Source organism: Drosophila rhopaloa, unplaced genomic scaffold (assembly GCF_018152115.1).
Source record: "Drosophila rhopaloa isolate 14029-0021.01 unplaced genomic scaffold, ASM1815211v1 contig_115, whole genome shotgun sequence".
NCBI lineage: Eukaryota > Metazoa > Arthropoda > Insecta > Diptera > Drosophilidae > Drosophila > Drosophila rhopaloa.
Window position 1 is genome coordinate 14,569,902 of NW_025334990.1, and position 27,130 is coordinate 14,597,031.

The 27,130-nt window shown below is 40.6% G+C and overlaps 4 protein-coding genes across 4 annotated transcripts in view; 3 read left to right on the forward strand and 1 right to left on the reverse strand.

The window, feature by feature from the left end:
• The window catches only part of LOC108039822, a 63,883-nt gene that overhangs the window by 35,652 nt on the left and 1,101 nt on the right, over window positions 1-27,130 (reverse strand). The window contains 8 exon segments of the mRNA XM_017116910.2: window positions 17,439-17,585; window positions 19,868-19,993; window positions 20,070-20,249; window positions 20,995-21,240; window positions 21,541-21,657; window positions 22,260-22,365; window positions 22,427-22,535; window positions 24,021-24,218. Coding sequence (XP_016972399.2) covers window positions 17,439-17,585; window positions 19,868-19,993; window positions 20,070-20,249; window positions 20,995-21,240; window positions 21,541-21,657; window positions 22,260-22,365; window positions 22,427-22,535; window positions 24,021-24,218 — 1,229 coding nt within the window.
• LOC108039823 lies at window positions 11,385-14,624 on the forward strand. Its single transcript, XM_017116911.2, has 3 exons — window positions 11,385-13,909; window positions 14,253-14,376; window positions 14,429-14,624. The coding sequence occupies exons 1-3, from the start codon at window positions 13,529-13,531 to the stop codon at window positions 14,542-14,544; spliced, it is 621 nt and encodes a 206-aa protein (XP_016972400.1). The 5' UTR covers window positions 11,385-13,528; the 3' UTR covers window positions 14,545-14,624.
• On the forward strand, window positions 17,904-18,766 carry LOC108039824. The gene is made up of 3 exons (XM_017116912.1): window positions 17,904-18,335; window positions 18,402-18,525; window positions 18,581-18,766. The coding sequence occupies exons 1-3, from the start codon at window positions 17,964-17,966 to the stop codon at window positions 18,700-18,702; spliced, it is 618 nt and encodes a 205-aa protein (XP_016972401.1). The 5' UTR covers window positions 17,904-17,963; the 3' UTR covers window positions 18,703-18,766.
• LOC108039758 lies at window positions 18,915-19,642 on the forward strand. Its single transcript, XM_017116845.1, has 3 exons — window positions 18,915-19,286; window positions 19,352-19,475; window positions 19,527-19,642. The coding sequence occupies exons 1-3, from the start codon at window positions 18,915-18,917 to the stop codon at window positions 19,640-19,642; spliced, it is 612 nt and encodes a 203-aa protein (XP_016972334.1).

Sequence of the window (27,130 nt, forward strand, 5' to 3'; positions counted from 1 at the left end):
TTGTGCGATATCCGGCATGTGAAGGATGTTTGCACTGATGCTTCAGCCTCTGCCGCCGCTCCTTGGATCCTTATCCCCGCTCCTTGCTCCCTGCCACTTCTGGCCCTCCATTGCCTCGCTGTTAGCATGTTAAGTTGCGATTATAGGCTGTTAGTGTAGCTGGCGATGACGAGGCCTCAACCCGCCTAGCCGATGATTGAGCAACAGCAGCAGCAGGCAAGTCCCAGTCACTGCCAGCGCACGTACACTCAAAAAAAATAGGGTTCAGGAACTACACAAATCAACTTATGTCCCAGCACAAGTCCTAGAATACATTTTTGGTCAAAAAACGAGTAATGAGTTAAGCCATCCACGCTAGAAGTAAACATTTTGTATTCCATACTATATCATTGATCATAAACTAAAACCAATTCTAAATATTTTAATTGGGCAAGAAAATAGGAAAAATAGAATAGTAACAATAATTAATAATATTTGTAAGGAACGGAAACATAACTTCTGAGTTGTACAATTTTAATTTAGAAATTGAATCATAACATAAGTAAATGTATTTTAATCACAATCCCTATTAATGTAAGTTCTTCGGTCCAACATTTTATAATTTACAAATTCCTTTGCAAATTAAAAATATAATTTTTTGTTGAGTGTAGCTGGCTCACAGATTTGCATTCTCAATTGGACCACTGAAGGGCCGACAACATGTTTGTTTTTGCTAGTGCAGCTGCTGTTTCTGCTGCTCCTGCCGATGCTGATGTTGGTGGCATGCGGGATGTGGCACACACGGAATATGGATCAAGTGTGACTGACAAAAGACCTGATCAGGGGCCCTGCCAATATTAGAGACGAGTCATTTGGCCCTGCCATTGACTTGGCCAACCCAATCTCAATTAGTTTGCTCTACCATTCCGATTGCCGTTCTGTTGCTGCTTCTCCTGTTGGCGGAGCAATTCATAACGGACTAATTAGGGGCTTAAAAAGTCAGTCCTCCCGACAACACACGTGCGATTATTGGGCGGAATGGGGGCGGAACACTCATTAGCTATTCATTTATTAATCGCGTTTGCCACTCGAGCTGAATTGCCGATTGAAATTCCAATTTATTCGCCTCGTGCCGCCCCATTGTTAATTTCTCAATTTAATTTAGTCCGCCACAGTGCCACACTGCCACAGTGCCACACTGCCACTCCCGCGCTCCGGCCAATGCAGATGTCAGCATAATCGCATTGAGTTGTCATTAGTGTGTGACATTAATTAAGTTAATCGCCATCAGCGACGACAAGAGCAAAAACAACGTCAACGGGGCTTGCGACTTGCGTGCGTGAAACAAGTAGAAAATCGAAAATCCAATTAGAGCCAGTCCATCGGTCAGTCAGTCAATCTGTCCGTTAGTCCGTCAATCATTCAGTCATTTGGTCATTCAGTCATTTAGTCAGGCAGTTGACAGGTCAGTTGTTGGGGGCTAAAGACCGATTTCGTTTTCGATTGCACCTCGTAAGCTCACCATTAATTCAGATTTGAGGGGCAGCTTAAGGTTAGATACAACTTATTGGCCCTGTTTTTCTATATTTGCCCCACTTGGCCAGCACTCACATCTAATCATATTAATAAATAATAGTAAATAAGCAACAATTTGATTCCGAGGCCTTGGGCAGATGTGATTTATGTGTTTTACAGGCCTTTTCGTCCTTGAAAGTTTGAGTATTTGCCATAATTTCACGGGCAATTTGCCTTTAGCCAGCCATACAAACTCAATTGCGCGTTAGGACCCGGGGTGTGTAAAGTAATTGGATTTAGCTTTATGGGTTTTATGGGCAAGGCGAAGAGATAGCAGTAAGGTGGCCTAGCCAAGGACTAATGTGAAAAGTGTCGGTAAATTTGAACACATTTTAACCTCAACGCGTAGCTGACAAATGAAATGAACTCTTCGGTGATATGTTTGCGGTTTCATTCAATTATGCCGAGCGAGTGCATTAATTTTTTATTCATCGCTCCTGCATCCAGACTTCAGAGCCTTTTTCCCTCTTTTTCCAGAGTAGCTTAATCAATAAGAACTGATGCAGCTGCACACGCATATGGAGATAGTGTACACAGAAAAAAAACAGTTTCACAAATCAATTTTTTCGGAAAATGAATATTCAAAAAAATGTATCTTTTAATGGATTAAATAAAAATACCCAAAAGTTTTCACAGATGTCAATAAATACACAGAACCAATAAACTGTTAATAAAGCGCCTTAAGCATTTAAGAATTTAAAAAAACTCCTGCTTTTAAATACCCTAACAACAGATTTAAAATGGGTAAATGGTTGGAAAATTTTGACAAAAAGCAAGTATCAAATATTAAGAAACTTTTTTGTCTAAATTTTTAAAAATTACGCCACCGACCATTTCTCCTAAAACTATATGCTAACTTTGCAATCCCGTTTAAATATTTCGTAAATTTCCAAGATTTTACTTTTCTTAATAAGTATGCAAATTTGTGTCTCATGTTTATGTGAAAAAAATCCTAGGATTTGAGCAGTGCAGTGAAAAGTTGCGGACAAAAGTTAACAAGAAAAATTGAGGATTGCTGCGTCCTGGGCATTCATTATTCAGACCGAGCTGGCATGAAGGAAACCAATGCCGGCTGCATATGACCAGTGATCCGACTCCGCTTTTCAGAAAAGATTTCATATGCAAAGGGGGAAAAAGTTTTTAAAGTCAAGACATTTGGCAGGCGGACTTAAAGTGATGCTTGGCCAAGTGAAAGGGCGGAATACATATATATGGGAAAAGGACAAGGAGCGTCAGGGCCATGAATATTTCAAGCCATCTAGAACACACAGAAACTCGCACACACACGCACACACACCCGCACACCCACACATGTGTGTAATCTTGGCGCTGAAAAGTATGCAGCAGGAAAAGCTCCTTCGCTGTCGTCGCTGCTTAAGCGCAAACAAATCATACGGCACTTTTGCCGCAGCAGACAATTGAAAGTGTGTGGGTGTAAGGATACGACTTGCGTGTATGTGTGTGTGGCACGGATGATGCCACAAAGTGCACTCGAGCATCAAGAAATGAAAATACTATTTAAGCCATTTTATCAACATAATCGTAAATCATTTTGCACTTTTCTCATAAAAGTCGCCGTCGTCCTTGCCGCTTTTCTTTCGCCGCTGTCGCAATAAAGGACCAATTGTCTAGTGCATATAATTTGTTATTGGATTTGAGCAGCTGCTCCCCGAGTCCGGGTCCTGGGTGTTGATTTTGCTGGCTTTGGCCATTGTTCGGCTGCGTGTGTGCGCTGTGCATGCGTATTTTTAGCTTAACACTTGCCAGCTTTGTTTTGCTCCTTTTGTCATACATTTCACGCTTGGCAGGACAGACTGGAAGACCACATCATTATACATATTCCTCCATACATACATACATGTATACATGGCAGGACACTCGCCATGGCACCCGCCGGCTCACAGGACCCACGTTCCGAGCTCGTTTATGGCCTGCCAATGTGGAAATGGGAGTTGTTCGTGCCTGGACCCTAAAACGCCCACGACCACGCCCCATAAAATATGTGTCGAGCTAGGGGATTATCTTTGGCAGCACAGCGTCTGGAGCAACATTGAAATATTTGTCGGCAAGCAAAGCTGCTTAAACTCACCAGCTCACCAGTTTTGCGAATACATATGTTTATGCCGCATAGTTTCTCCTTTTTTAGCCAACAACACGTGGCTCCGGCCAAAAATCATCCAATTAAAATTCCATGCCAATGCATTTGCCGCACGAATCGTTTATAAATTGAGCAGAGCGGTGGGCGAGGGGGGAAAGCACGAACAATGTTTTCTTTGAAAATATTTTCGCTAACACCAGCCAGCTGCACACACCCCCATTCACATTTTCCCACCTCTCTTGGCCATTGTGTGCACATCAAGAAAAATTGATTATGTTGGATAACCAATTTGATTACTGTTCATTTCAATTAGCTTCTGATATTTGTAATTAATATGTTGGAAGTTCGTGCACCTCCCATTATGATATTAAAAAAGTCAGAGTGCACGTGAATTTAATTAAACGAAAAAGCGAGGCGTACTCCTTTTTCATTTTTAGGGGCTAACAACTTTACTGTTTCAGTATGTTGATTTATTATACAAAAAAATGTCAAAATTCAATTTTATTAAAATTTGTAATGCAATAAAACCAGGGGAGATAAACCTGCTGTCGTGCTGCTTTTTTACAAGTGTACTGTTTGGGTTCACAGGCAAATGAGCAGCACAATGAAAGGGAAATGAAACGATAGCTATGCCAGACACGTAAACTGTTTCTCTGCTGATCTATACAAATCGATGACGATTTGAATCCAATTAAAGCGACTGAAAACAAGAAGTTTGAGCCACTCGGAGATCTCGGAGTCCCAGTGCAATTAAGTAGTTTTGCTTTTGAGAAAATCCCCCCCCCAGCTTTGGCCTACATTCGCTGGCAAGCCAAATCTAGCATGAACTCGGTTCATGGCTAAGACCGAGAAATATATAAAGTCAAATTACGGCCGCTGTCGGTGGCACATTTCTAGCAAAAGTAAAAGAAAGAAAGGCCGAAAGGGGGATGAGCAACTATTTCCTTTTGGCATAATAAGCGATTTTCCGCTCGTTTTCTATTAAAGCCACATAAGATGGTAGACCCCAAGGCGATTTCTGCGGCTTAAATGCGACACGCCCACACAAAAACACACACAGATACCACGAATGGGCCAGAACTCGCACATTTCCGAACAGCCATTGAAAGTGCTATACTGCTGGTACTATACTCGTAGTACATACACTATACTTTACCATACATATATGTACCTGAGCCAAATGTATAAAAGAAAGCGCCACGTTCTGCGCTTTGTGGCTCTCGATGTGCTGCAAAAACTTTCGGCCTTGTACCAGTTGCACTTACTCGCACCGGTCTACCTTCGCCTCATTTATTGTATTTTGAGCATATTTTCATGTGCGATAGGAGCTGGAACTGGGACTTCAAATGAGACTAGTGCCGGGCACTTGGCCACTGTAAAGTTTCCCCCAAACGAGCCTTTAATTGAAGCCCCGAAACGTGCCACGAAGTTTTTGGGCAAATGGCAACTGGCAATGCTAACCAAAGCGAACCCAACCGAATCGAAATTGCAACGTACAATCCAGGCGAGATTCGCAATCAAGTTGTCACGACGTCAGCGAAGGCAGAGATTAAATGACATGCACACTTGCAGCTCACCCACTTTCCACGGCATCGCATTGATTTATAGCAAATTGATGGTGTCACTGAATTGGCTGTCGCGTTTTTCATTTGCAGCCACGATCAATGCAAATCCGCTTGTCTATGCACATCACGTGGCACCGTTTACCATTCACCTAAAGCAGCGAAACTCCCTGATTCCTGAGAAATGCTGGGCTGGCGTAATGAAGTGCCTGCTCTATAAGGTACTTCAAGCTGAGAGGAAGTGAAATGAGAGTAATAAAATAAAAAGGAGTCCTTCGTTAGGCAAAAACCCATTCCCTGCACTGGTAAAAAGTTGTCTTACATTTGATTTTGCTTCGAAATGCATATGCTTGGTAGTTGTTGTTGCATATAGATTGAATTTGGCAAGACTAACACAAATAAAATTTAAAGAGATCTGTTGCTAAGAACCTAACTCAATAAAAGCTTATAAAGAACAAAGTTTATGTCACTTTCTGAGACTTTAAACAAAATATACTTATTTTATAAATTATTCTCTTTTAAATCTTTCTTAAAAATCGATTTATTAAAATTTAAGGCTTATTTGTATTTTTAAAAGATACAATCTATCTTTTTATTCTCAAAACTTATATCGCTTTTTTCCTGTGTAGCTGTTCATTGATTTCTGGGCACACAAATTTGTGGCAGCTCCTTGGCATATTTCAAACGCTGCAAATGAGTGCGGTGCACGCTGCTCTTGATGGGGAATGTGCAGGCGACACACCCACACACACACCCACAGGCACAGGACACATTCTGCAGCTGCAGCTGCACAACCGCCTCCTAATAATATATGCAAAGCACTAACGACAGCAGTAATAAAAATGCATGAGGCTGGGGCCGGCAAAAAAATTGCAACTGCGATAAAATGCGTGAGTGTGTGCACATGAATATGGAAATTTTTCGGCCTGACTGCCTGGCTGGCGCAGGGCATTACAAAATGCTCAGGCGCTCGAGTTAATTGCCGAGCACATGGCGTATGCGTGATTTCTTCGAATTTGCCTCAAAGTATGCAATGGCCTTTGACCACAGAAATGGACTGCCGGAACACACACACAAAATAAAAAACCGAAAAACAAAAAAAAAAAGTATGACAGATGGGAAGGGGAAAAACAGTTCAAATGCACAAAGTTCGCAGTTCAGGCCACAGAAATGCCAGTCAGAAAAACGGGGGAGGGAAAAGTTTAAAATTCAAACAGCAAACTAAAACTCACATGGCACACAGAGGGAAAACACAGTGATAATTAAACTTTCGACAACGAAGAGCAGACAGTATCACTTCTGGTGCCTTTGCCATTGCCCATTGCCTTTGCGATGGCATTTGCCATTATTCAACTATTTTACTGACACTCGTAACACTTGTCGTGGGCGGCCAGCCGTAGCCAACATCTACATGCTGGCCGGGCCAAAAAGAAAATACGGCAGAATACGGCAAAATACAAAGGAAAATAAAAAGACAAGATATATAGACAACGAGAGAGGCGGGCCAGAAGGAGGGAATGAGTAGTAAACTTGTAACAACATCCTTATGCGATAACAAGCAGCGGCGGGCAACAATGCCAGGCGAAACTTATTTGCATAAATAAAAATTGAAAAAGCGGAAAATAAAAAAACCAAGAAAATGGAGGCAGCAGAAGGGGACGTATAAGTGTAAGGCAAAATAAAAGACAAGTGCCAAGCAAATAGTGCAAAACTTTTCCTTTTGAAGGCGAAATGCAACTCGTAAAGGCAAATACACTCACACACTCGCACACTTGCACTTGCAGAGCAGAAAGAGATAGATAGTAGTGTAAGCCAAGACGGAAAAAGAGATGGCTATAGATTATGCGGCTGGTAAACGTTATTATTTTATTTTCCTTGCGGCCAAAGTTTTGCTTATTGAATATGCAGCGACCAAATGAAATTATGGAATTTATTTAGACATCTATTTGGCTCTTACGATCAACTTTAGCCACGGCTTTTTTTTTGTGCCAGCCCGGAAAATATATGTTGATGCGGATAAGTACTGTCAACGCGAACTAAAAAGGGGCTGGGAAAACTTTAAGCATAAATTACTCAAAAAATAGGGCAGCACTGAAATCACATTAAGAATTTAAAGTTTTTTTCTTAATAGTTTTCATTTCAGCCTAGATTGGATTATATTTCCTAAATGTTTTCTTTTAACATTAACTGATAAATATATGTTGTAGTTTTTACCAACTATCATGACATAAAATCAAAACATAAATATACAAATCTTTATCAAATTGAGGAAATAATTTGTTTCTAAAAATTTTCATTTTGATTTAATTTTGCAATTAAGATACCAAATTTCATTCGATATATATTTGTTTGGCCAATGAACTTAAATCATATCATAAAATCAAAACATAAATATACAAATTTTATTCGAGTAGAGAAAATATGTTGTATCTTAAAATGTTCGTTATGAATTTTATATTCACCACTATTCTAAATATTAATTTATTGGTTTATAAACAAGTCGCATTCTAAATAAAATAATGACATTTATTTAGACACCTATTAAGATCTTAGTATCAACTTTCGCCACAACATTTACTTGTTTGCCAGGCCGGAAAATATACGTTGATTCAGATAAATAGAGTGAAAGGCAGGGAGTGAAACCGCAGCCGTAACCGAAGCCCGCTCATTAAATATACAGCAGAGTGAAATGTCAACGTGGAAATTAATTAACTCGTCGTGAAAGCCAGGACTTCCCAGAATCCCCAACTCTCCCCAGAATCCCCTGCTCCCCAGAATCCCTGGCTGTGACTGAGGTCACCGCGTTGGCAGTTCCACGCTCATATTTCAATCAAAACTGCGACAGCTGCAAGCCAGCGGCATAAGCTCGAACATAATTTTGGCAACGGTCCATCAACTGTTTGGCCAGCTCGCTCGGTTCGGGCCAGATTTGCCGCGGCTCATCAATATTTACAAGCGGCGAGCCCCGAATTTGTCACCCCGCACTCGCAGTTTGCGGTGCTGGAAAGTTAATTGCCAAATGACACAATTAATGCCGTGGCAGTTGGAAAAAGGCCGCAAGAACACGCCCACATATACACCGGGCCGGGCCAAATTGACAGTTGTTTGGGGTTGCGGGGGAGGTGGTGGGGTGTTGGCCAAACGGTGGCGGCTTAACCTCAAGATTAATGTTCGGCAATTAAACGTTTAAGTGTTGATTAATGTGACTTTCTGTTTGCCTGGAAAGTGGAGAGATCCGAAGGATGCGGATGCAGTGGAGGAGATGGAAACGATGGCACTCGGCCAGCTGGCCTGCTTGGCCTGTCAATCTCCCAAGGAGAAGAAAACTCAAGCAGCTTGGCCTCGCCTTTTTTCCATTTTCTCTGATTGTTTTCCTTCTCGTTTTGTTTGCTGATTCGGGTGCCCGTGCCCATGCCCATAAATTCGTTGAGTAGGCACTGCAACAACTCAAACTCAAACGGCAAAGACATTCGCATTTATCATCTTTACGGGTTAACTGCCAAAAATGCTTTGAGGCGCTCGGCGGAAAGTGGGTGGCGAAACCGAGTGGAATTGCTCCATGCCTCACCAAATCCACAAAGTCAAACAATGTTGTATGCTTTACTAGTTTTATCATTGCTGGCTCTTCTGCCCTCGCTCCCTCTATACCTGCCATATTTTCCCTCATTTTCTTTCGTCCCATTTTTCCAGGGAAATTCTGCTGCGTTTATCTTGTTGAGAAAGGTGAGCAGAACATGGAACATAAACTATGAATGTCAGATAAACAGCCGTCGGTTTCGCAGAAGCGGGAAAACGGATCTGAAGGGTTCGCATTAGTGGGTGAGCGCATTTTAAAACCATTAGGTCCTTCCCGCCTTTCGACCAAATCCTTCTTTCGACTTCGGTCCGCCATAAAGAACGGACTTTATTGGCTTGGCCAGCAATGGCATACTTTTTGACGCAATCGTAAATTTCCCCGAAGCCGTCAGGGTAGAAATAAAAATGTTATTCGATTTACAAAGACAGCAGGAAAGATCAAACGATTTTCTAGTTAAATTAATAGGGAGAACACAAGCCGGCATCTTGTTTAATTTTAATAAAATCCGATTAAAGACTTACAAAAAGGGATGGTTTTACCCAAATTGAAGAGCTTAAAGCATATTTTAAAATATAAGATCCCAAAAAATCGACGCAAATTTTTCGCAAAAAATAATGAACAAAGATCCGGAAAAACCCACTTTTTTCGGGTTTTTTGATCAAAACCCTTGGAAATAATGGTCAGATGTTGGAATGTTATACCTCGTTGAATTCGTTATAAAATTTCCAATCTAGTGGCATTCACAGCTCAAAATTGTAATTTTGGTCGATTTTCCGCAAAAAAAGACAATGTAACCCCTTATGAAAAATGCTGAAATCCGGAGATCCGGAAAAATCAACGTTTTTCTCGGTTTTTTTTATCAAAACCCTGGGAAATAATTATCAGATGTTGGAATGTTATACCTCGTTGAATTCGTTATAAAATTTCCAATCTAGTGGCATTCACAGCTCAAAATTTTAATTTTGGTCGATTTCCGCAAAAAAAGACAATGTAACCCCTTATGAAAAATGCCAAAATCCGGAAGTCTGAAAAAACACACTTTTATTTCTGTTTTTTGATTAAAACCCTTGGAAATAATGGTCACATGTTGGAATGTCATACCTCATTGAATTCGTTATAAAATTCCCAATCGAGTGGCATTCACAGCTAAAAAATTTCAAATCTGTCCATTTTTGGCCAATATTCATGATGTTACCCCTTATGAAAAATGTCAAAATCCGGAGATCCGGAAAAACCCACTTTTATTTCAGTTTTTTGATCAAAACCATGGGAAATAATAGTCGAAAGTTTAAATGTTATACCTCGTTGAATTCGTTACAAAATTTCTAATCGAATGGCTAAAAAATCCAGCAAAAAAATTTTTGTAAAAAATAAAAATGGGTAACCCCTTATCAATAATGCAAAAATGGGTCAAAAAATTAAATCTTTGAAAAGTAATGTGAATTGATAGTTAATGTTGTCAATAAAGTTTCTGCTTTCTCTCTGGGTCTAATTTTGCCTAAGTTAGCTTCCGTTCTCGGTTTTACCTAAAGTTTGAATTGTAAAATCGATGGTTCATTTTAACTAAAAATAGCAATCAAATCAGAATTACTAGCTAAATTATTAATGGGCCTTTAAAAGCACAACAGTCCGAACTTGACCAAATTTCTCACGTTATGGTGTAAGCTCATGTCCTTACTAATATTTAATTTACAAGTAATGCTTGTGCTCGAAGTGAAACTTAGTTTGCGCTCACTGCTAAGCTAGGCACATCCATTCAGAACTGGATCAGATTTATCTCTCCAGCAATAAAATATTCAAGACACAAGCATATCAACTTACGATTTGCTTGTCCTTGCACTTTTTCTACCAATTTCACAGATTTCCATCAACTTGGCTCCTGCTGACAGGCGAATGTTTGAATGTTTCCCTTCCAAGGAGCAGCGAACCGAGGGGAATACAATGGCAAGTTCTCGTGGCTGGCAAAACAAATGACTAGAAGAGATTACAGCAGCATTTCTGCTGATTTTCAAATGAAATTTTAATGAATGCACACACACCCACATGCAGATATCCCAGAAAACCCGTGGCGAGTGCCAGGAATCGGAACTGAAAAGTGTTTTCTGTGCCATTCGTGCGTCAACGAAATGTGAAATCTCTAGAGCGCCAAACAGCCAAAATCTGTCTGTCCAACTGTCTATTTGTATGTCTATGCCAGCCAAACGACCCCAAAGGAAACTCCCACTTGGCCCCTAGTATATGTATGTATCTATTTCTACAGCTGTTTATACCCAGTACTTCAGGGTACAGAAAATGTGAGGAATGTAATATTGTAGAAGAAACGTTTTGTGACTTATCAAAGTAATCGAATTTAGCTGTGTTCGGAATATACAATTTTGAAACATGTTTATTCTTTACAAACAAACAATCATGCTGACATATAAAAATGAAGTACTTTGAAAAATTGTCAATAAAATAATTCGATTTGCTTGTTTAATAGTCAAACGTGTATCAAGTTCTTAAAAATTGTAAATTTGATAGTGAGTCTAGGGTATATCAAATTCGGATTACTTGACCACATAGATCCTTTTAGTTTGTTTATGTAGTAGCTGTAGTGGTGACCCTGCCACTTAAATATTTATCAGGGAACAACGAAAAGCTTCAGCGTAAAATGCAAAACTGCAGAGAACAGAACATTTGTGCCGCGTGTTCATTCACTAAATTAGTTGAAGCATACATCCGTTAGATACGATACTGATGATGAATGGGCGGTCGGTTAATTGATACCAAAACTCGCAAATGAATTCCCATTGTTCATTGTTCGTCCTTCTGGTGGTTTTCAACTGAACAGGAACAGGTAGTGGGCAATTAAAAGGGCTGAGGCTGAGGATTTGCTCCTGATTCGGCGCCATTGTGTGTGAGGCGGCGTTGATGTCTTTAATTAAATTTGCCTTTAGCCGCAAATCCTTTTATGCCAGCGCCATTTTACTGGGGCTTCCTTTGGCATTTGACTTTCCCATCTCGCGGCGGCTTTCGCAGTGTTTCTGTGCGGATTCCAAGGATGCAACCGCAATTGCCCGCGGGCAGCTCCAACTCCTCTACAGCGGCATCTTGTGATTTATTATTAAACATGAATATGAATTCCTGGATGTTGTTGTGGGCTAGGCGATGGCTGGAGGGGATTGAGCAGCGAGAGAGCTGAGAAAAAGAAAACGCTGCCAGGACCTGTTGGCATTTTTATGCCAGCGTTTTTATTATTAATTAAAATTTATGCCCGAGCAAATTATGCTTTCATACCCATAGACCGGAAAGACATGCAGGCGTTTGCGTATAAATATTCCTATTCAGAGCGCGCAGGCATCAATTCCTTGTGGCCATCAAGTCGGGGGTGATTAAGATTAAGAGGATTGTCATAAAGAAGAACCCAATTTGGGCAACTAATTGGAGGCACTCGAGGGGCGATGGAGTGACGCGGAAAAAGCAAAACTATGCCGAATGCCGAATGCCTTTTGGAATGCCTGCCCCGGAAAAAAAGTGAGCGCATTTCATATTTATTAAAGCAATAAAATAAAGTAGGAACCAACACGGGCCGGTCCTTTCCGGCACGACACGAGAGTTGTTGGCCAGATAACGTGTCAGGACCCAGAGAAATATCACTGTGTCACCCACACACGCACTCGTCACATCCACCCATACATACACACAGCACACCCACACACACACTTAAATAAATTGAGGGAGCCATTGTTGCTTTGGTTGCGGTTAACGTGCAAATTTGTTGCCTCCACTCACGATTGGCCTACGGACTTGGCCTACGGATTTGGCCTAGGTCCCTGGGCAAGGATTCGCATTCGCCAGGAATAAGTAAGAAGGGCACAGCCATAAATTTAAAATTAACCCTTTAGGAGCACAGCTTTTGACCTTCAGTTTTGGAAGCGCGCGCGCTCGGCGACACGACATAAATCCTGGGGACTAAAAGCCCAAAACGAGAACAGCAGATCTTCTCAAGTCCTGCGAAATTAATCGCCTTTGCAGGTGGTCCATTTGTGCATTTTAAATTGGCAACAAAAAAGGAATAATTCCATTTCATGCGATTAATTAATTGAATGAGTTTCGACTTTCAATCGAAATGAATAAATTTCAGCATATTGGCTGGCAACAGTTAAGGGATATCCAGCATTTTTTTAAGTTGTCAGTGCAGCAGCAGCAGAAGCACGCCAAACAATAATAAATAAATGGGAAACACGACTTGGCCCTAGGCTTTTGAAACAGGGCCGAAAAGGAAGTCGAATAAATGTGAAATGAGCGAAAAAAGCCGAAGGGCAGACTCAAGTGGCTCCTTCGCAGTCAAGACAATTCGAAAAATGCTTTTAAAAGGAAATCAGTAAAGGAATTTCGCTTATGGGCAACTGATTGTGCCATCGAATCGGGCGGAACAAGTTGAACAAGTAGCAGCGGGGGAGGCGGGGGGAGGTTGCTTTCATGGCGGAACAGGACGGAAACGATTTTTTTTTTTGTTTCTGGCAGCCACACTTGGAAAATTGAATTGTTTTAGATTTTCTTCCATTTTCGGGCTCTCCTTGGCGCAGCGTATAAATCAAATTGGATTTTCTTGTGCACTTAACTCCGAATGGCCAATCGGAAGTAAGCCCAAAGCCCAAAACTCAATCAGAGGCTGTCGATGAAAAGTTCATTAGTAGGCTGGCAGCCGAACGTTCATCGGCATTTATTCTAGTAATCTATAGAAATCGCTCGAGAATGTCGTATATTCGAAATTTGCTAGAATCGCCAAATGGCTGGACTCAACTTAATCGAAATCTCCACGAAATGAAGGGTCTGACCAGCTGCTTTTATTTCTTTGGCTTGAAAACGGGCTGCAAGTTGATAGCCGTATTTGAAGCTTTGGTTAATATCCTGCAAATGTGCAGTATCTACAAATTAGAAATGAAAATGCAAATGGCAGTATGGATGACCACAACGGAGTCCATAGATTCGCTAATGGTCACAAGGGAACCCGATGGGGATATGCTCGGTCCGAATACGAAGATGCCGATTTTTGAAACTAATCTCTATTTCAGTAAGGCCCTGCACACCTTGACTATGCTCAGGTCCTTACTGCTCATTGTAGGTGCGGAATGGGTAAGTTTTCTTAAGGAGGTACATAAATTAGGCAAGAATAATTTTAAACTGGTCTCATCAATACATTCGGATATATAGTCTTTTTCAATTGCCACCTTTATATCAGAATCTATCCAAAGTTGTATAAAAAAACAAATGGGTGACTATTTTCTTGGGGTCTTCAGCACAATTGTTTTTAAAATTTAAAAACAAGTATATAAGCTTAACATACTGTTTAAAATATGTATTAATAAAAAAATTAAAATAAGACCAACATTTTTAAATTTTTAATTATTTTAAACCATTTGAACCATACCCTTAGCATTTGGAAAATAATATTCAAACTATATCGAATTCTTTTCAGGGTCACATATCTTGTCTAGTTCTGTGGATTTGCATTGCGGTTATAACCATGATGATTAGCACATTTATTGATATTATGCAAGAAACATCCCTGCAGCAAATATTCATTCGTACTTTTTCATTTTGTAAGTAATCCAAAAAGAAATCTGATTATTTTCTAATTTGCACCACCTACAGTTCTGGAAATCTATTTCTGCGCAGTTGTAGCCTCGTTAGTTTTAAAATTGCAGGAAAAACTTCGCCGTAATGTGCAGGAAACGGAAGTGCTCTACACACAAAGCGAGGAAGCTTAATTGTATACAAGATAATTTAATTGTACCCCATATTTATATTTTAAATATATCAAGGTCATACCTAAATTATTACTTTAGAAGTGGTTGCATTTCTTATTTTTAAAAGCAAGTACTCGTAATGATACAGAATAAAATACGCATTACACTCGAAAATGTTTGCAAAATGTATAATTCTAGAACAAGGCCATAAGTATATTAGTTTACAGGCTCGCAATCTAGTTTGCTTTTAGCGTAGGCAAAACATATGGTTATTTCTATCGCATGTAATTAAAATGAATATTTTGTTAGGTAAATAGTTATTGCATGCCTGGCCACTACAACCAATTTTTGAGCTAGGATATGCACAGATTGCTACTTAAACATGCTGATATTTACGGCTAAGTAATTGCATTTGCATTCGAAATCATGAAATATAAACGCGCGGCGCGAAAACTTGCACATTTGCATGGGAAATTCTGGCAAATGTACACAAAACATACGAGTATATATTGTGGTGTATCTCAAAAATTGATTGCACTGGCAAATTGAACAGGAAACAAAGGCTGAAACGCTCGTTATCGCGATAACGAGTATTTCATCGGCGAAAATTGAAACCAAATATTGGTAGTATCGAGTTTAAATTCTTACTTTTGCGTACGGCGATTTTTTGGGCGGTTCTCGCGAGGAGGTGGCCGCTGCCGTGGCCGTGGGCGTGCCGCGTTTGTTAGGCCGATTCTTTTTGAGAACGATAACGCGCATGATGGGCAGATGTATATATATATATATATAGTATATATATTTATTTAAATATATTTGTAAGGGGTGGGTGTACGTGTGCGTGTGGCTTTCGGCTACTGCTATTTACGCAATGTGTTTTTGTTTCTTTCTTTTTTATAAAACAATTTTAAAGGTGTCGCCGAGTTTGTCTTAGTCTTATTCTTATTTTTCTCAAGAGTTGGCCGTTCACAAACGGATTTCCACTCCTCGCGACATCGATGGCGTATATTCAGATTTAGATTCAGATGCGGATACGGATGCGGAGTGTGTGTAGTGGGTGGTTGTTGGGTGGTAAGTGGTTCGTGGTTCGTGGTTCGTGGTTGGTTACAAGTACGTGTACGGGTGCGATTGCGACTGCACCCACATTCGGGTGGTGCGGTGCAGGCACAAAGGTCACGAAATTACAAAATGCAAAGCGAGCCGAGCCTCTAGCTCTAGATAGATTTTTACATAGTTGATGTTGCAATTACTGATAAGTAAAGATAAGTTAAACTACATCTAGATTAGCAAAGAGTATTGGTTATTTACAGTACATACGAGAGTTGGTTAGCTAGATTATTTAATTCTTGAGTTGTGTTTTTTTGCTCTAGCTTCTGATGGGTGAATTTGGCGCTTGGCCCACGAATTTCGACTACTTGGCTAGAATGTTGGTAGAAAGGCAAGCAAAAGATTCTTAGAAATTCTGGCAGTGCTACATTGATTCATCGTATTTATTGTATATTTTGTTTAATATTTTGGATTCGAATTCGTTGGGCGCACGGTGCGTATGCGTGATTGATAAATAAAGCTATATTATTTTACATAGACTGTCGACTAGTTGGTTGCATTACTATTTTGATCATCGTTTGGTTACTTACGCGCTGAACTCAATTCAATTTATCTTGTGTTTGCTATCAAAATAGAGAACAACTCGCCTAGAAAAGCCTGCCCTGAACTGCGCTCTAAAATTATGCATACATATTAGGAGGCTATATATATATATATATGAATATATATATGAGTGGTGTCTGTTTTTTGGGAATATATATATATTTAAATTATTTGTTTTTTGAAGGTTTGTGTTTCGTTTTGCGTAGTTTTTATTCAGGTAGCCCAGCTCCAGTTAAGCGCGATTGGCAGCCAATCACACCTCAGACGCGACGAAGAACGACTGCGACGATGACGACGACGCGCTTACGGATACGGCTACGGATACGGATGCGGCTACGGAACTACGGCTACGGCACTACGGCTACGGATACGGCTACGGCTAATTTGTCGAGCGGATCATTCAAGAGCGGAGCTGGCGAGCCGCGTTACGTATACGTCGGGATGCAAGCACGTGACTGACTTGGAGCGACCGTTGCACGCTGCTTTTATAAACAGCGACATCGGGCTAAGGGCAACTGTCTGGCAACGCTCCGCATGCAATTTCCACACTCTCTCGCTCTCTCTCTCTTCCTCTCAGTTGGCTTTTCCGCTTTTCCGAGCCCTGCTCGGCCAACAGCTGATTCACTTTGGAGCCTCCGAGGTTGAGGTTACAGTCAAAAGAAAGCGAGTTTTTTTGGGCAGTAGTAATTGTTTGTTACGCACAGAAAAACAAAGTAAATCACAGAGTAAATAACACACACTGAGGGAAATTTCAGTAGAGCAGCCCCGAAAAACACGCAACTGGGAAAGCACGCTGGAGAAAATCAAGCCATATTGCCGCACTGACCACGCACAAGCTAATCTACCGCAGGACTAAGCGAAAGGCGAAGGACGAAGGACGAACCTAACCCACAGTTGGCTGCTGGCTGCTGGCGGCTTTCCACGGCCAACAAAGAGCGAGAGAGACGGAGAAACGCTTGGGTCACATGCGCAGTCGGCAATCAGCTGTTTGACCTACATACGAACGCCAGTTCATCTGTACTTTCGAGCGTGCAAACGGGGGGCGTGTCGGGGGTCCCGACCCCGCCTAATGGAACTCATTAGATCTCGGCCATGAAAAGCGCCCCCAGAAAAGCTGCCAGCAACAGGTCCGTGGAAAGCTGAGTGAAAGCTTTCCCATGGCCAAAACTTAATTTTCATTTGGTTACTTTACAGGGTTTTCCCAGCTTTTCCCTTGGTTTCATTTCCCGCTAAACTTGCGAGCTTTTCACCTCGCCAAACAAACTCACCTGAGCCCTTATGGCCGCCAAATGGATCTGCTTGGCCCGCAGGTCGAACTTCTTCATGGACAAATCCTCCTGCAGCTCGTTGACCTTGTTGTACAACTGACCCTCGATTCCGCGGGTCTGCGTCCGATTCAGTGCCTCAATGGAGTCCTGCGGGGAAACAATTAGGGATATACTTAAAATGGAACTCGGAAAAAATCAAAAACATTCTGTATATCGCTCTATATTTTGAAACTAATGGATGCTTTTAATGTGTAATTTTCTTAGTCTTAAATATTTCATTGTCCTTTAAAATGTTTTATTAAAATGAAATAAGATGAAAAATTGTTAAAATAGAAAAATTAAATTAAATTGATTAACATTGAATTTTATTCAATTTTATTATTCTTTTAATATACACACGAATCTGAGTGACTTAAATAGGAATTCATGCCCCAGTTAAAAGTAAGCTAGTTGAAAACTTTCATCCGTATTTTTTCCAGATAATAAGTATATGTATCTTTCACAGTCAATCGTTAATTATTGAAAATGTCATCTGTTCAGAATGCACTAGTCCATTCCCAAAATTGGCCAAGATTCCGCTGGCAGAACATCATGCGCAAATCGAAGTTTATCCCCAGACTGAACAGCTGCTTTTATTTCTTTAATTTGGAAAAAGGCTGCAAGTTCATAGCCATTTTTGAGGCCTTGGCGAGCGTGGTCCAGATCTGCAGTATATATTATCTAGTCAACCAGGCAAGTCAAAGTGCAACGTTTTCGGATCCGCTGTGGGTCACCAAACTTGATAGAGATGGCATAATCCGAAGGTTCTTTCTACATCGCACAAATCACAACTTTCGCATGGGACTCGGTTGGGTTACAGTTCTTAATTCTATGCTGCTCTTCATAGGAAGCAAATGGGTGAGAATTCTCAAAGTGTTTAGGAAAAAGATAAACTATCTAAATTTTGCTATTGTATTCCACAAGGGTCACCAAGTTTTCCTCTTCCTATGGATCTACATTTCAGTCTTCACAGCTCTCATGACAAATGTTAGCTATATTTTACGCTACATAGGTTTGACGCAATTCTTAATATCATTATCATCGATAAGTAAGTACACCGAATGTTATTAAATTCGATTGTAATCTAAGGTGATGTTTTCCAGCACTTGAAACCTATTTCATAATGGTGGTTGTTTCATTAATTTGTAAGTTCCAGGAAAAATCCACTGATCGTAGTGCTCCTAGTGATGTCGAAGTGCTCTTATCAGACAGCGAAGAGCTGTAGTCAGCCAATTATATTTCATTTCATAAAAAATCACACCCAGTTATTGTCGAAAATAAATCTTTAGCAATTGCATTCAAAATGTATTTTTTTTACCCACGAATTTAAATAAGTGACATAAGAACTTAACATTTCTGTAAGTAGTAGGCTAGTTGGAAACTTTCACTAGTATTTTTCTTGAGCATATTTATTTCTTTGTCGTTAATCGTTTAAAGATGTCTTCTGCTGAGAATATACTCGTCAATGCCCAAATTTGTGCTCGTTCTTCTTGGCAGACCATTCGGCGAACATTTCAAAATATTCCCAGACTAAAGAGATGCTTTTATTTCTTTAACTTGAAGAAAGGCTGTAGTCTTATAGCCACTTTTGAGGCCATTATGAGCGTGACTCAGATCTGCAGTTTTTATCATCTGGTCAACCAGTCAATTCCAAGTGCAATGTTTCCAGATCCCTTTTGGGTCACAAGAATCGACAGAGATGGCATTATCAAAAGGTTGTTTCTTTATCACACAAACCACCATTTTCGCATGGGCCTCGCTTTGGTTACTGTACTCAATTCGATGATCCTCTTCATAGGAAGTAAATGGGTGAGCAAATACCAGGTACTACAACTACATCTTCTTAACTAACAAATATTTACTTATTAAAACAGAGGATCTACGTTTGCCTATATCTTTGGATTTACATTTCGCTCTTCACTACTCTTATGACGAATATAGATTATACTTTGCGCAATATTTGTGTAAAGCAGTTCTTGCTAACATTACCCTCAATAAGTAAGTGCTACAAATCATTTGAAATATTAAATTAAATATGACTGTTTTTAGCAATTGAAACCTATTTCGCGATGGTGGTTGGTTCATTAATTTCCAAGATTCAAGAAAAATATTGTGATTGTAACTCAGACATTGAAGTGCTCTCCTCAGAGAGCGAGGAACTATAGGCAGCAAAGTATTTTTTTAAGGGTCTCTTTAAAAAATATCATTTATGTTTTATTTATTAATACTCCGATTTTTGTTTTGGGAAATAAATTGGGAATATAAAAAGTTTCTTCTTTCTGTATAAAATCATTGGAAATATCTCAACAGTATTTCGACATTGAACACCTGAGATATATATTTAATACCATATCGTGTATTTCTTTCTCTGTTTGGTCAATTCATCTCACCTGCAGCTGACGTATTTGCAATTCCAATTCGATGGCCTCTCGCTTCAGCGACTCCAGCGCGGAGCGTTGCGACAACGTGGAGTGTCGGTCGAAGACCAGCTCATTCCGCAGGCAGGGCGTCATCTCCTGCAAAGGACACATACAGATGCCCACAAGGACATTCACTTAAACCCGCCGGATAGGTGTTTCACTGGCTACTCACATTGTGGTCACCCGCCTCCTCGCCAGCCTCCACTTGGGGCGTCGCAAAGACCCGTCGGGGAATCTTCTGGGCCTGCGACGGCTGGGCCAGCAGGCGGACGAAGTTCACCAGATCCTGTTGAGGTGACACCGCACTGCACTGGTTGGTCAGGCTGTTGTACCGCTTGGATTGGTCATTGGCCTAGGAGATGTAGGAAAATCATATTATTTGCTATCCACATAAGTTTGTTTCAGACATTATCTTGACATCTCTTAGCAACAGTTAATATGGTCTCCACTTAAAAAAGACTTATGTAGAATCATTAAGAAGATAAATCTCGATATCAATTTTGAATATGTTTAGCCTTTCCCTAAAAAAAATTAGTTACTTGATGGCCTATCTCTTTCTATTACAAAGATTTACAAGTAAGTATTGCATTCTATAAGCCTAAGACCCTTTTTTGATATATGTATAAGATTTCTTTGTTATTTACCATTTCATTTATTTTATTTACTTGAATCTACAATAAAATCAGAGCCCGTCTACTTTGTACCCTTATAAGACCTTACTTTACTTTAATATGCAGTACTTAAACCATTATTTGGTGTTGTGTATACTACAAAGCTATTACCAGGACCTTTTACCTATCTATATGAAGGCATAATATTTTTGCATTTACCACAAACCACCAGCTAGGCAAAAAGTGTGGCCATCATTAGCCAGGGCCTGCCCACGCATTAGGCAAATTACCACGGCAAATTGCTACACCGGGCAATTATTATAATCGTGTACAAATTATTTTTCAGGAAACAAAGGGCGTTGCAAAAATTAACTCGAATTCCAGGTGCCAGTGGATGTGTGGTGGTGGATGTGGCACAGAAATATGGTGACACCAGGGCACAACCACCTGCTGCAGTGATAAATCACCGCCTGGCGGGGCACTCACCTTGCCGGCAATTACTTCGGCGCCCTGCATCAGCGAGTCGGACACAATGGCGACCAGGTCGTTGTGGATCTCCTCCAGCTCCTGCATCTGCTGGGGCAGGGTGTCCGAGTGGTAGGCCTCCAGCATGCCATTGGTGGCATGCAGCTGCTGCACGTACGCGTTGTGGGCGTCGATGTATTCGGTGAGCGAGTGCTGGCTGGGATTCTGTCGGTGGGCCAGGTGGCACTGCTTGTAGTCCACTCGGCACTGCGGGGGTTTCAAAATGGGTTGGTTTCGGTTTGAGTTTGGGTTTTGGGGTGGCCAATTTATGGGTAATCACAGAAAAGGGTGAATGGGCACACGCACAATGGACGGGCAATTTGGATCGGGCCAACAGTGCGTATGCTTATTGTGCCCCAGCAGGGCTTTCCGTTTAAGTACGGGCCCAATACGCATACGCACTGTTGGCGCGATTCAGAACTTTAACTAACTTTAAAGCCCTCTTCGCTTAGATTACTTTTGGGATTTCAATGGCCTTAATCAAGACTCTCTGCTAATTAAACTCACCTTTGACAGCTTCTCTTCAGTCTTTGCGATAATAGTCTCGAAAGACTCCCTGTGTGTGAATATTTTACGGCTTTGAACTTTGCGATGAAAGGATTTATCCAGCATTGGTCGCGACACCTGAAGGTTGGGGGTTAAATAAATTATGTATGCCATATACTTTTTGCTGGCTTCTGCCAACGCGCGGGTTAAAAAAGGGCAAATCATCGTGAAAAATGAAAATTAAATGTGTAAGCCAAACAAAACAAAGCAAACACGGCAGCGCAACAACATTATTCGGCACTCGAAAAACACATGTCATTTCCCAGGGCCCCGCAGCGGCCCACGCCCCCCACTAATTAACCATAATTAAAGTCTGCTTTTTATAATGCAAATTGGGAATATTTTTTTTTTCTGCGGCCTCAAGGCCACATTCACATGTGGATTACCCAGCCGATCGATGCGGTAACTGGTACTAATAAAATTATCATATACATATATTATTAATAGAAATCTGGCGTTTGTTTCTAAGGGCATGCAGACAAAATACAAATCAATAAAGCATTGTGTTTGGTTTCCAAAAATATTTTAATTAACAATCCTCTATAGCAACTGCATTGCCGAGTCGTTCGATCCTATTTCCAGTGAGGGCAACTGAATAATTAACGCGACACGATATTGCCATTAACCCATTTGCCTTTCGGCAACTTTTCGGCGATGAAAAGGGTAGTTTAAGGACTAACCTGGCGGGAAAGGACGCTGGCCACATCGTTGCAGGCCTGTGAATCGGTTTCGACCTCCTGCAGGAATGTTTCCCATGCCTGAAAGATGGCCAAGTGGCAGGCGGGTCTGCACGCCACTCGGTTTTCGTTGGTATCAATTTGGCTGGAAAATCGTTTGGGGCACTCACCTTTCTTTTCGTAATTCGGCATTCTTCTTGCGATAATTGGACACCGCAACTTGGAGGGCAGTTGCGTGTTCCTCGTACAGACGGGAGAGTGTTTCGGAGAAATCGGATACTGCAATTGAATTAAATTGTATGAGCACTATAGCTAAATAGAACTAGGAGGCAGTCACGCTTTATGACGAGCCACAAAACTGCAGGAGACACAATAATAAAAGCGCCGGAAACGGATATGCACACAGGGGAGAGATGGGCACTTCCGGCTGCAGCCTTTGTGCTCTTTCCTCTTTATCTCAGCACTCAAGGCTACACTCAGAAATTGAAAAACATGAATATTATTAATATTTACTCATGATTAAGGTCCAATTTATTAAATAATGTTAAGTTTTGACATTAAGTTGAATTGCTGTTACGAAAACATTATCAATAATTGGTTAAAGTTTGTGTTCTAGTTAAAAAGTATCTGTTCAAATGTGTTGTTAAACTTTTCTCTCCGAAATTCTTAACGACTTGTGTCTAAACAGACCTTGTAAAGATGTCTTTCAAATAATTAACAACAACTTGTCTGTGTTTAAAGGTCACAAAGCTTGTAATACAAACATAAGTCCTAACATGACTTTAAGAAATCGTCCCTAAATGAATTAGCCACTTTTTTTAGAAGTGTAAGTTTTAATTTCACTTCCAGAGTATGAAAAAGACATTCACATTTCTGCCACTTTGTATTGTTTGTCAAAATACTTCAATCTTATGCTCCGTAAAAAGCGAAAAGCCATCCTCTTTAAAAAGGAGAGAACGCCTGTTGGATAATCCATCACATTTACGATTATTCCAGCATATATGAATATGGCTGTTTAGCTTTCACTTGGCTTTCAGTCTCTTAACCTGTAAGTTTATGGCCCAAACGTTTTATGGCCAGCCAGATACGCGTTTACAGTGTTCCGGCAACAGGTTGTCAAGTGTGTTGAAACTCTAAAGTTTGTCCATGTAGCTCTGCGCAACTTTAATTTAATCAATACTTTATCTTTGCTTTGCTGATTTCACATGCCGTTCACAGCGAAAATGTTATTAAAAAGTTTTGATGCTACGAACTATGAGTAGTATGTACAAACTCTGCCGAATGCAAGTGCCAAAGGTGCCGTTCGCTGGGACAACTTTCAGTGACAACGCTGTAATTCAAAGTCAAAGTTATGTCGAAAAGTTGCAGCTGTGCCGGAGATTGTTCGTGGGTAAACATACTCGGCGCTGGGATAGAGAATTTACGAGGCTTTAGTGGTTGAATGGGCCATGCCCGGAACAGATTTATGTCTCAATCTGATGGCCTGACAAAGACAATTGACAATCGAAATCAATAAGCCATAAAAGTGACAACAGAAACTTATCAAATAAAATGCTGGCACATAAATTGCTTTTTGTTATCCCACTCAGGTGGAAACCTATAGCCTCTGCTTTTGCTTTTTTTTTTTTGGCCCACCTGGCGAGCGTGTCAGGTGTTAAAAGCTGGCACACGACATGTGTAGTCCCGTGTGGCGGCAATATGAATTGGATCCGACTTACATACGCCAAATAGATTGGCTTTGACACTGGGTTCTGTTCTGCTCACCTGTTTTAATTAACTTAAAGTTGACATTGTTCTGGGATTTGAAAGCCTCGTTCAAACTGCTGTGACTGTAATCCTTGAGCACGCCGTTGTAGGACGCCATCCTGCCGCCTTTTGGGCCAAGGGAACCACCGCGTGGTCCCCTCCACCCGAAGATCCTCCTACGACTTCTTCGACCACTTGAAGATTTTACCGAAGAACCTGTCAATGGGCCGACAATTTCGTTATTATTCACTTGGCTCTAACAAATCGTTATTAATTTTTTACTCAAAACCAAAAATTAATCAACTCGTAAAACCAAACAATTAAAGAGAGAGAAAACAAACAGAACGCAACGTAAATTCCAAACAAAACAAACCGAAATGAAAGCAACCAAATGAGAATTTTCAAACGAAATGTGATTTGATTTGATTTGGGTAGATGTAAAAGTAAAGTATCCGTCAGGCAATGTCAGGAATTATTTTGGCCACGCCGCGATAAATACACAAGTCACTTCTCCGCCGCCGAAAAACCTCTTGGCCAATCAAACAGATCGCTGCCTTTTGTATTTATGCATAAATAATGAGTGGAGGCAGCACTCCATTCCGCCTCTATTTTTCCTTTTGCTTCTATTTTCGTTTCGGGCCAAGGCGGAAATTCGAGTATTTCAGTCCAAGACACCGCCTAAACCCGAGCACCATTACCAAAGTCAACAAGCGGACCTAAACAGAAGCGGCCAAAATAATGGCATTACAATCATACTTAGCTTTGGCTTTTGTATTTATACGTTTCGTTTAGTATTTGCAGTTGAAAAACTCATTTTCGTGGAAAATTAGTTTTGTTATACTGCGAAAATATTAAATATTTTGTTAACCATCTTTTAAATCTACTACATTTATTTTAAACCACTTTCTGAACGTTAACATGCTCAATTTTTATATTTACCAATAATACAAGGTTCATGATATTAATAAAAAAATAATTTATTGACTGTTAAAGCCGTAAAAGATTCACTTGTGCTCCCTAAAAAAATGTAATATGAGGCAATGATTCTAAAAGCTTTTTAACATTCTTTATTTAAATAAAAAAATATTTTATGGGCAAGAATTTAGAACTTGATAATAAAAGAATGGGAAACTACGGTACCAGTGGCTTAAATTTAATGGATAGAGATTACTTAAGGCAATTCTTTGTTATACTTTTTAGCTCCAAAAGATCAACTATAATTATTGCATTATTAAATATAAAAGATTTTCAGTTTCAGTGCTATAACTTCAAGCGCAACTGTATTAGGGTTCCTATGTCTGACTTGCTGGTCTTTGGTTCTTTCGGCCTGCAGTTGGAGGCCAAAGTCAAAGTCGGGGCAGATGGGTGTCCCTTCATTTAAAATTCAATCAATAAATAAAGCGTAATTTCATTGCCGCGGCGAGAGTCGAGATTTCGTTTGAGCACACACACTGGCAGCTAAAAAGACTCGAGGGCCCGTTCGTTTGGCATGTCTTGTGATTGTTTCATCCGGACTCGGGACTTCGGGACGAGGACTGCCCCCATCCACATCGTCCAGGCTGTCCAAGTGTCCAAAGTGTCTGTCTGTGGGCTTGACTTGGCCGTGTTTGTTTGCACACACTCACACGAGGCTCAATTACTGTCCGACGGGTTGGCCAAATGAAATATGTAGGAGCTGCAGCGCATCGCCCACGAAAGTGTGCTATATAGAAATTATTAAAGGACACAAGTCGGCTGCAGGAAATGGTCAGCCGTCGCATCCTTTTTAGCTACGTCCAATTTGAAGCGGAATAAACAAGGCGTGTCCGAGATTGCCAACGATCACGTAGCTCTTGATTTACTTTGCCGCTGGTCATCAAATTTGCCGCGCTGTGAACTTTTAAATGAATTCGAGTGGGTGGCTGGTGTTTTGGTGGCTTTCGCAGGATCACGGGCGTTTCATGCTCACGTGCCAGCTGCAAGGATGTCGTTATCGCTGTTGTTGATTACACTTCACGCCCTGCTAAGCTGGCATTCATTTCGGGACGCCAGTCGCAGCAGGATGTGCTGCTCCTCCACTTCCTCCAGTTCCCCGGGCTCCTTCCACTTCTAGTTCTAGTTTTTCAAGGAATTATGTGCGTGCTCGGATTCGTGGAATGCGCCCGGGGCACGCAATGCAGTTGCAGTAGCAGTTGCACTCACAGTGGCATCCACATCCACATCCACATCTACAGGGGCACAGGTAATCCAATTATGCATGCGAGAAGCAGCTGTGGACCCGGATCAAGTGAAAAGGTGGCGCGATGGATATGCAGATGGCAAATGGGCGGGCGGAAAGTCAAGCATCCTAAGCACTTTAAGTTCGCCTTTCGCCTTTGTGTGTGTTTAGTACCGAAAGTTAACCAAGCGCGTAAGGAATTGGAATGGGAAAGCGAACTCTCTGGCAGAGCCAAAGGTTGGGTATCCTTGGAAAAGCCACGAGTGGAAAATCTGAGAGTCCATTGTGAGGACTCTGCCTTCATTATGTGGGAGTCGGTAATTGAACGTGGTCCTAACACAGCTAATTGAAAGGCTCTAGAGCAGGAATATAAAATAGAAATCACAGAGGAAATGGTTGGAATTTAAGTACGAAATAACTTGATTACCGTACTCACAGACTAATTGGGAGTAAAACAAGGGCCCAATAATAAACCCCAGAACAAGAAAATATTAATTCCTTTTAAAACTGATGTAACCAAATAATTTAGCTAGGATTAAGTTGGCGATTTCTAATAGTTTTGAAAAATACAAGAAAAAAGTTTTCTTTCTGTCTCGTAATTTTCTATTTACTTCAGGCTATTTTACTTCAGGCAAACTAATAATTTTGAAAAAATTGCATCGTTTAAAAAAATTTTTTTTTAAGTAAGATTAGTTTTATAAACCATACAAACATTATAAAGCTAAGTAAACGGGTCGTAAATAAACGATTTCAATAAAGTATGAAATTGTAATCGGACATAAGTAAACAATTATTTTACTCCACCTCAACACTAATGAATAACTCATTACTATCCAAGGATACTCAGTATAAATGCAAAGTTTTAAGGCAATATCAAACTTTAACAGAACTCAGAACTGCAGCTCAAACTTGCAGATGAAACGTTGCTTTT

Bases quoted from the DNA above. Each gene is read 5' to 3' on its own strand.
- LOC108039758 (XM_017116845.1), top strand. From the start codon at position 18,915: ATGTCTTCTGCTGAGAATATACTCGTCAATGCCCAAATTTGTGCTCGT. The intron at 19,287-19,351 runs GTGAGCAAATAC...TTATTAAAACAG, and splicing joins TCTTCATAGGAAGTAAATGG to AGGATCTACGTTTGCCTATA. The intron at 19,476-19,526 runs GTAAGTGCTACA...GACTGTTTTTAG, and splicing joins GCTAACATTACCCTCAATAA to CAATTGAAACCTATTTCGCG.
- LOC108039824 (XM_017116912.1), top strand. From the start codon at position 17,964: ATGTCATCTGTTCAGAATGCACTAGTCCATTCCCAAAATTGGCCAAGA. The intron at 18,336-18,401 runs GTGAGAATTCTC...GTATTCCACAAG, and splicing joins TCTTCATAGGAAGCAAATGG to GGTCACCAAGTTTTCCTCTT. The intron at 18,526-18,580 runs GTAAGTACACCG...GATGTTTTCCAG, and splicing joins AATATCATTATCATCGATAA to CACTTGAAACCTATTTCATA.
- LOC108039823 (XM_017116911.2), top strand. From the start codon at position 13,529: ATGTCGTATATTCGAAATTTGCTAGAATCGCCAAATGGCTGGACTCAA. The intron at 13,910-14,252 runs GTAAGTTTTCTT...AATTCTTTTCAG, and splicing joins TCATTGTAGGTGCGGAATGG to GGTCACATATCTTGTCTAGT. The intron at 14,377-14,428 runs GTAAGTAATCCA...CACCACCTACAG, and splicing joins CATTCGTACTTTTTCATTTT to TTCTGGAAATCTATTTCTGC.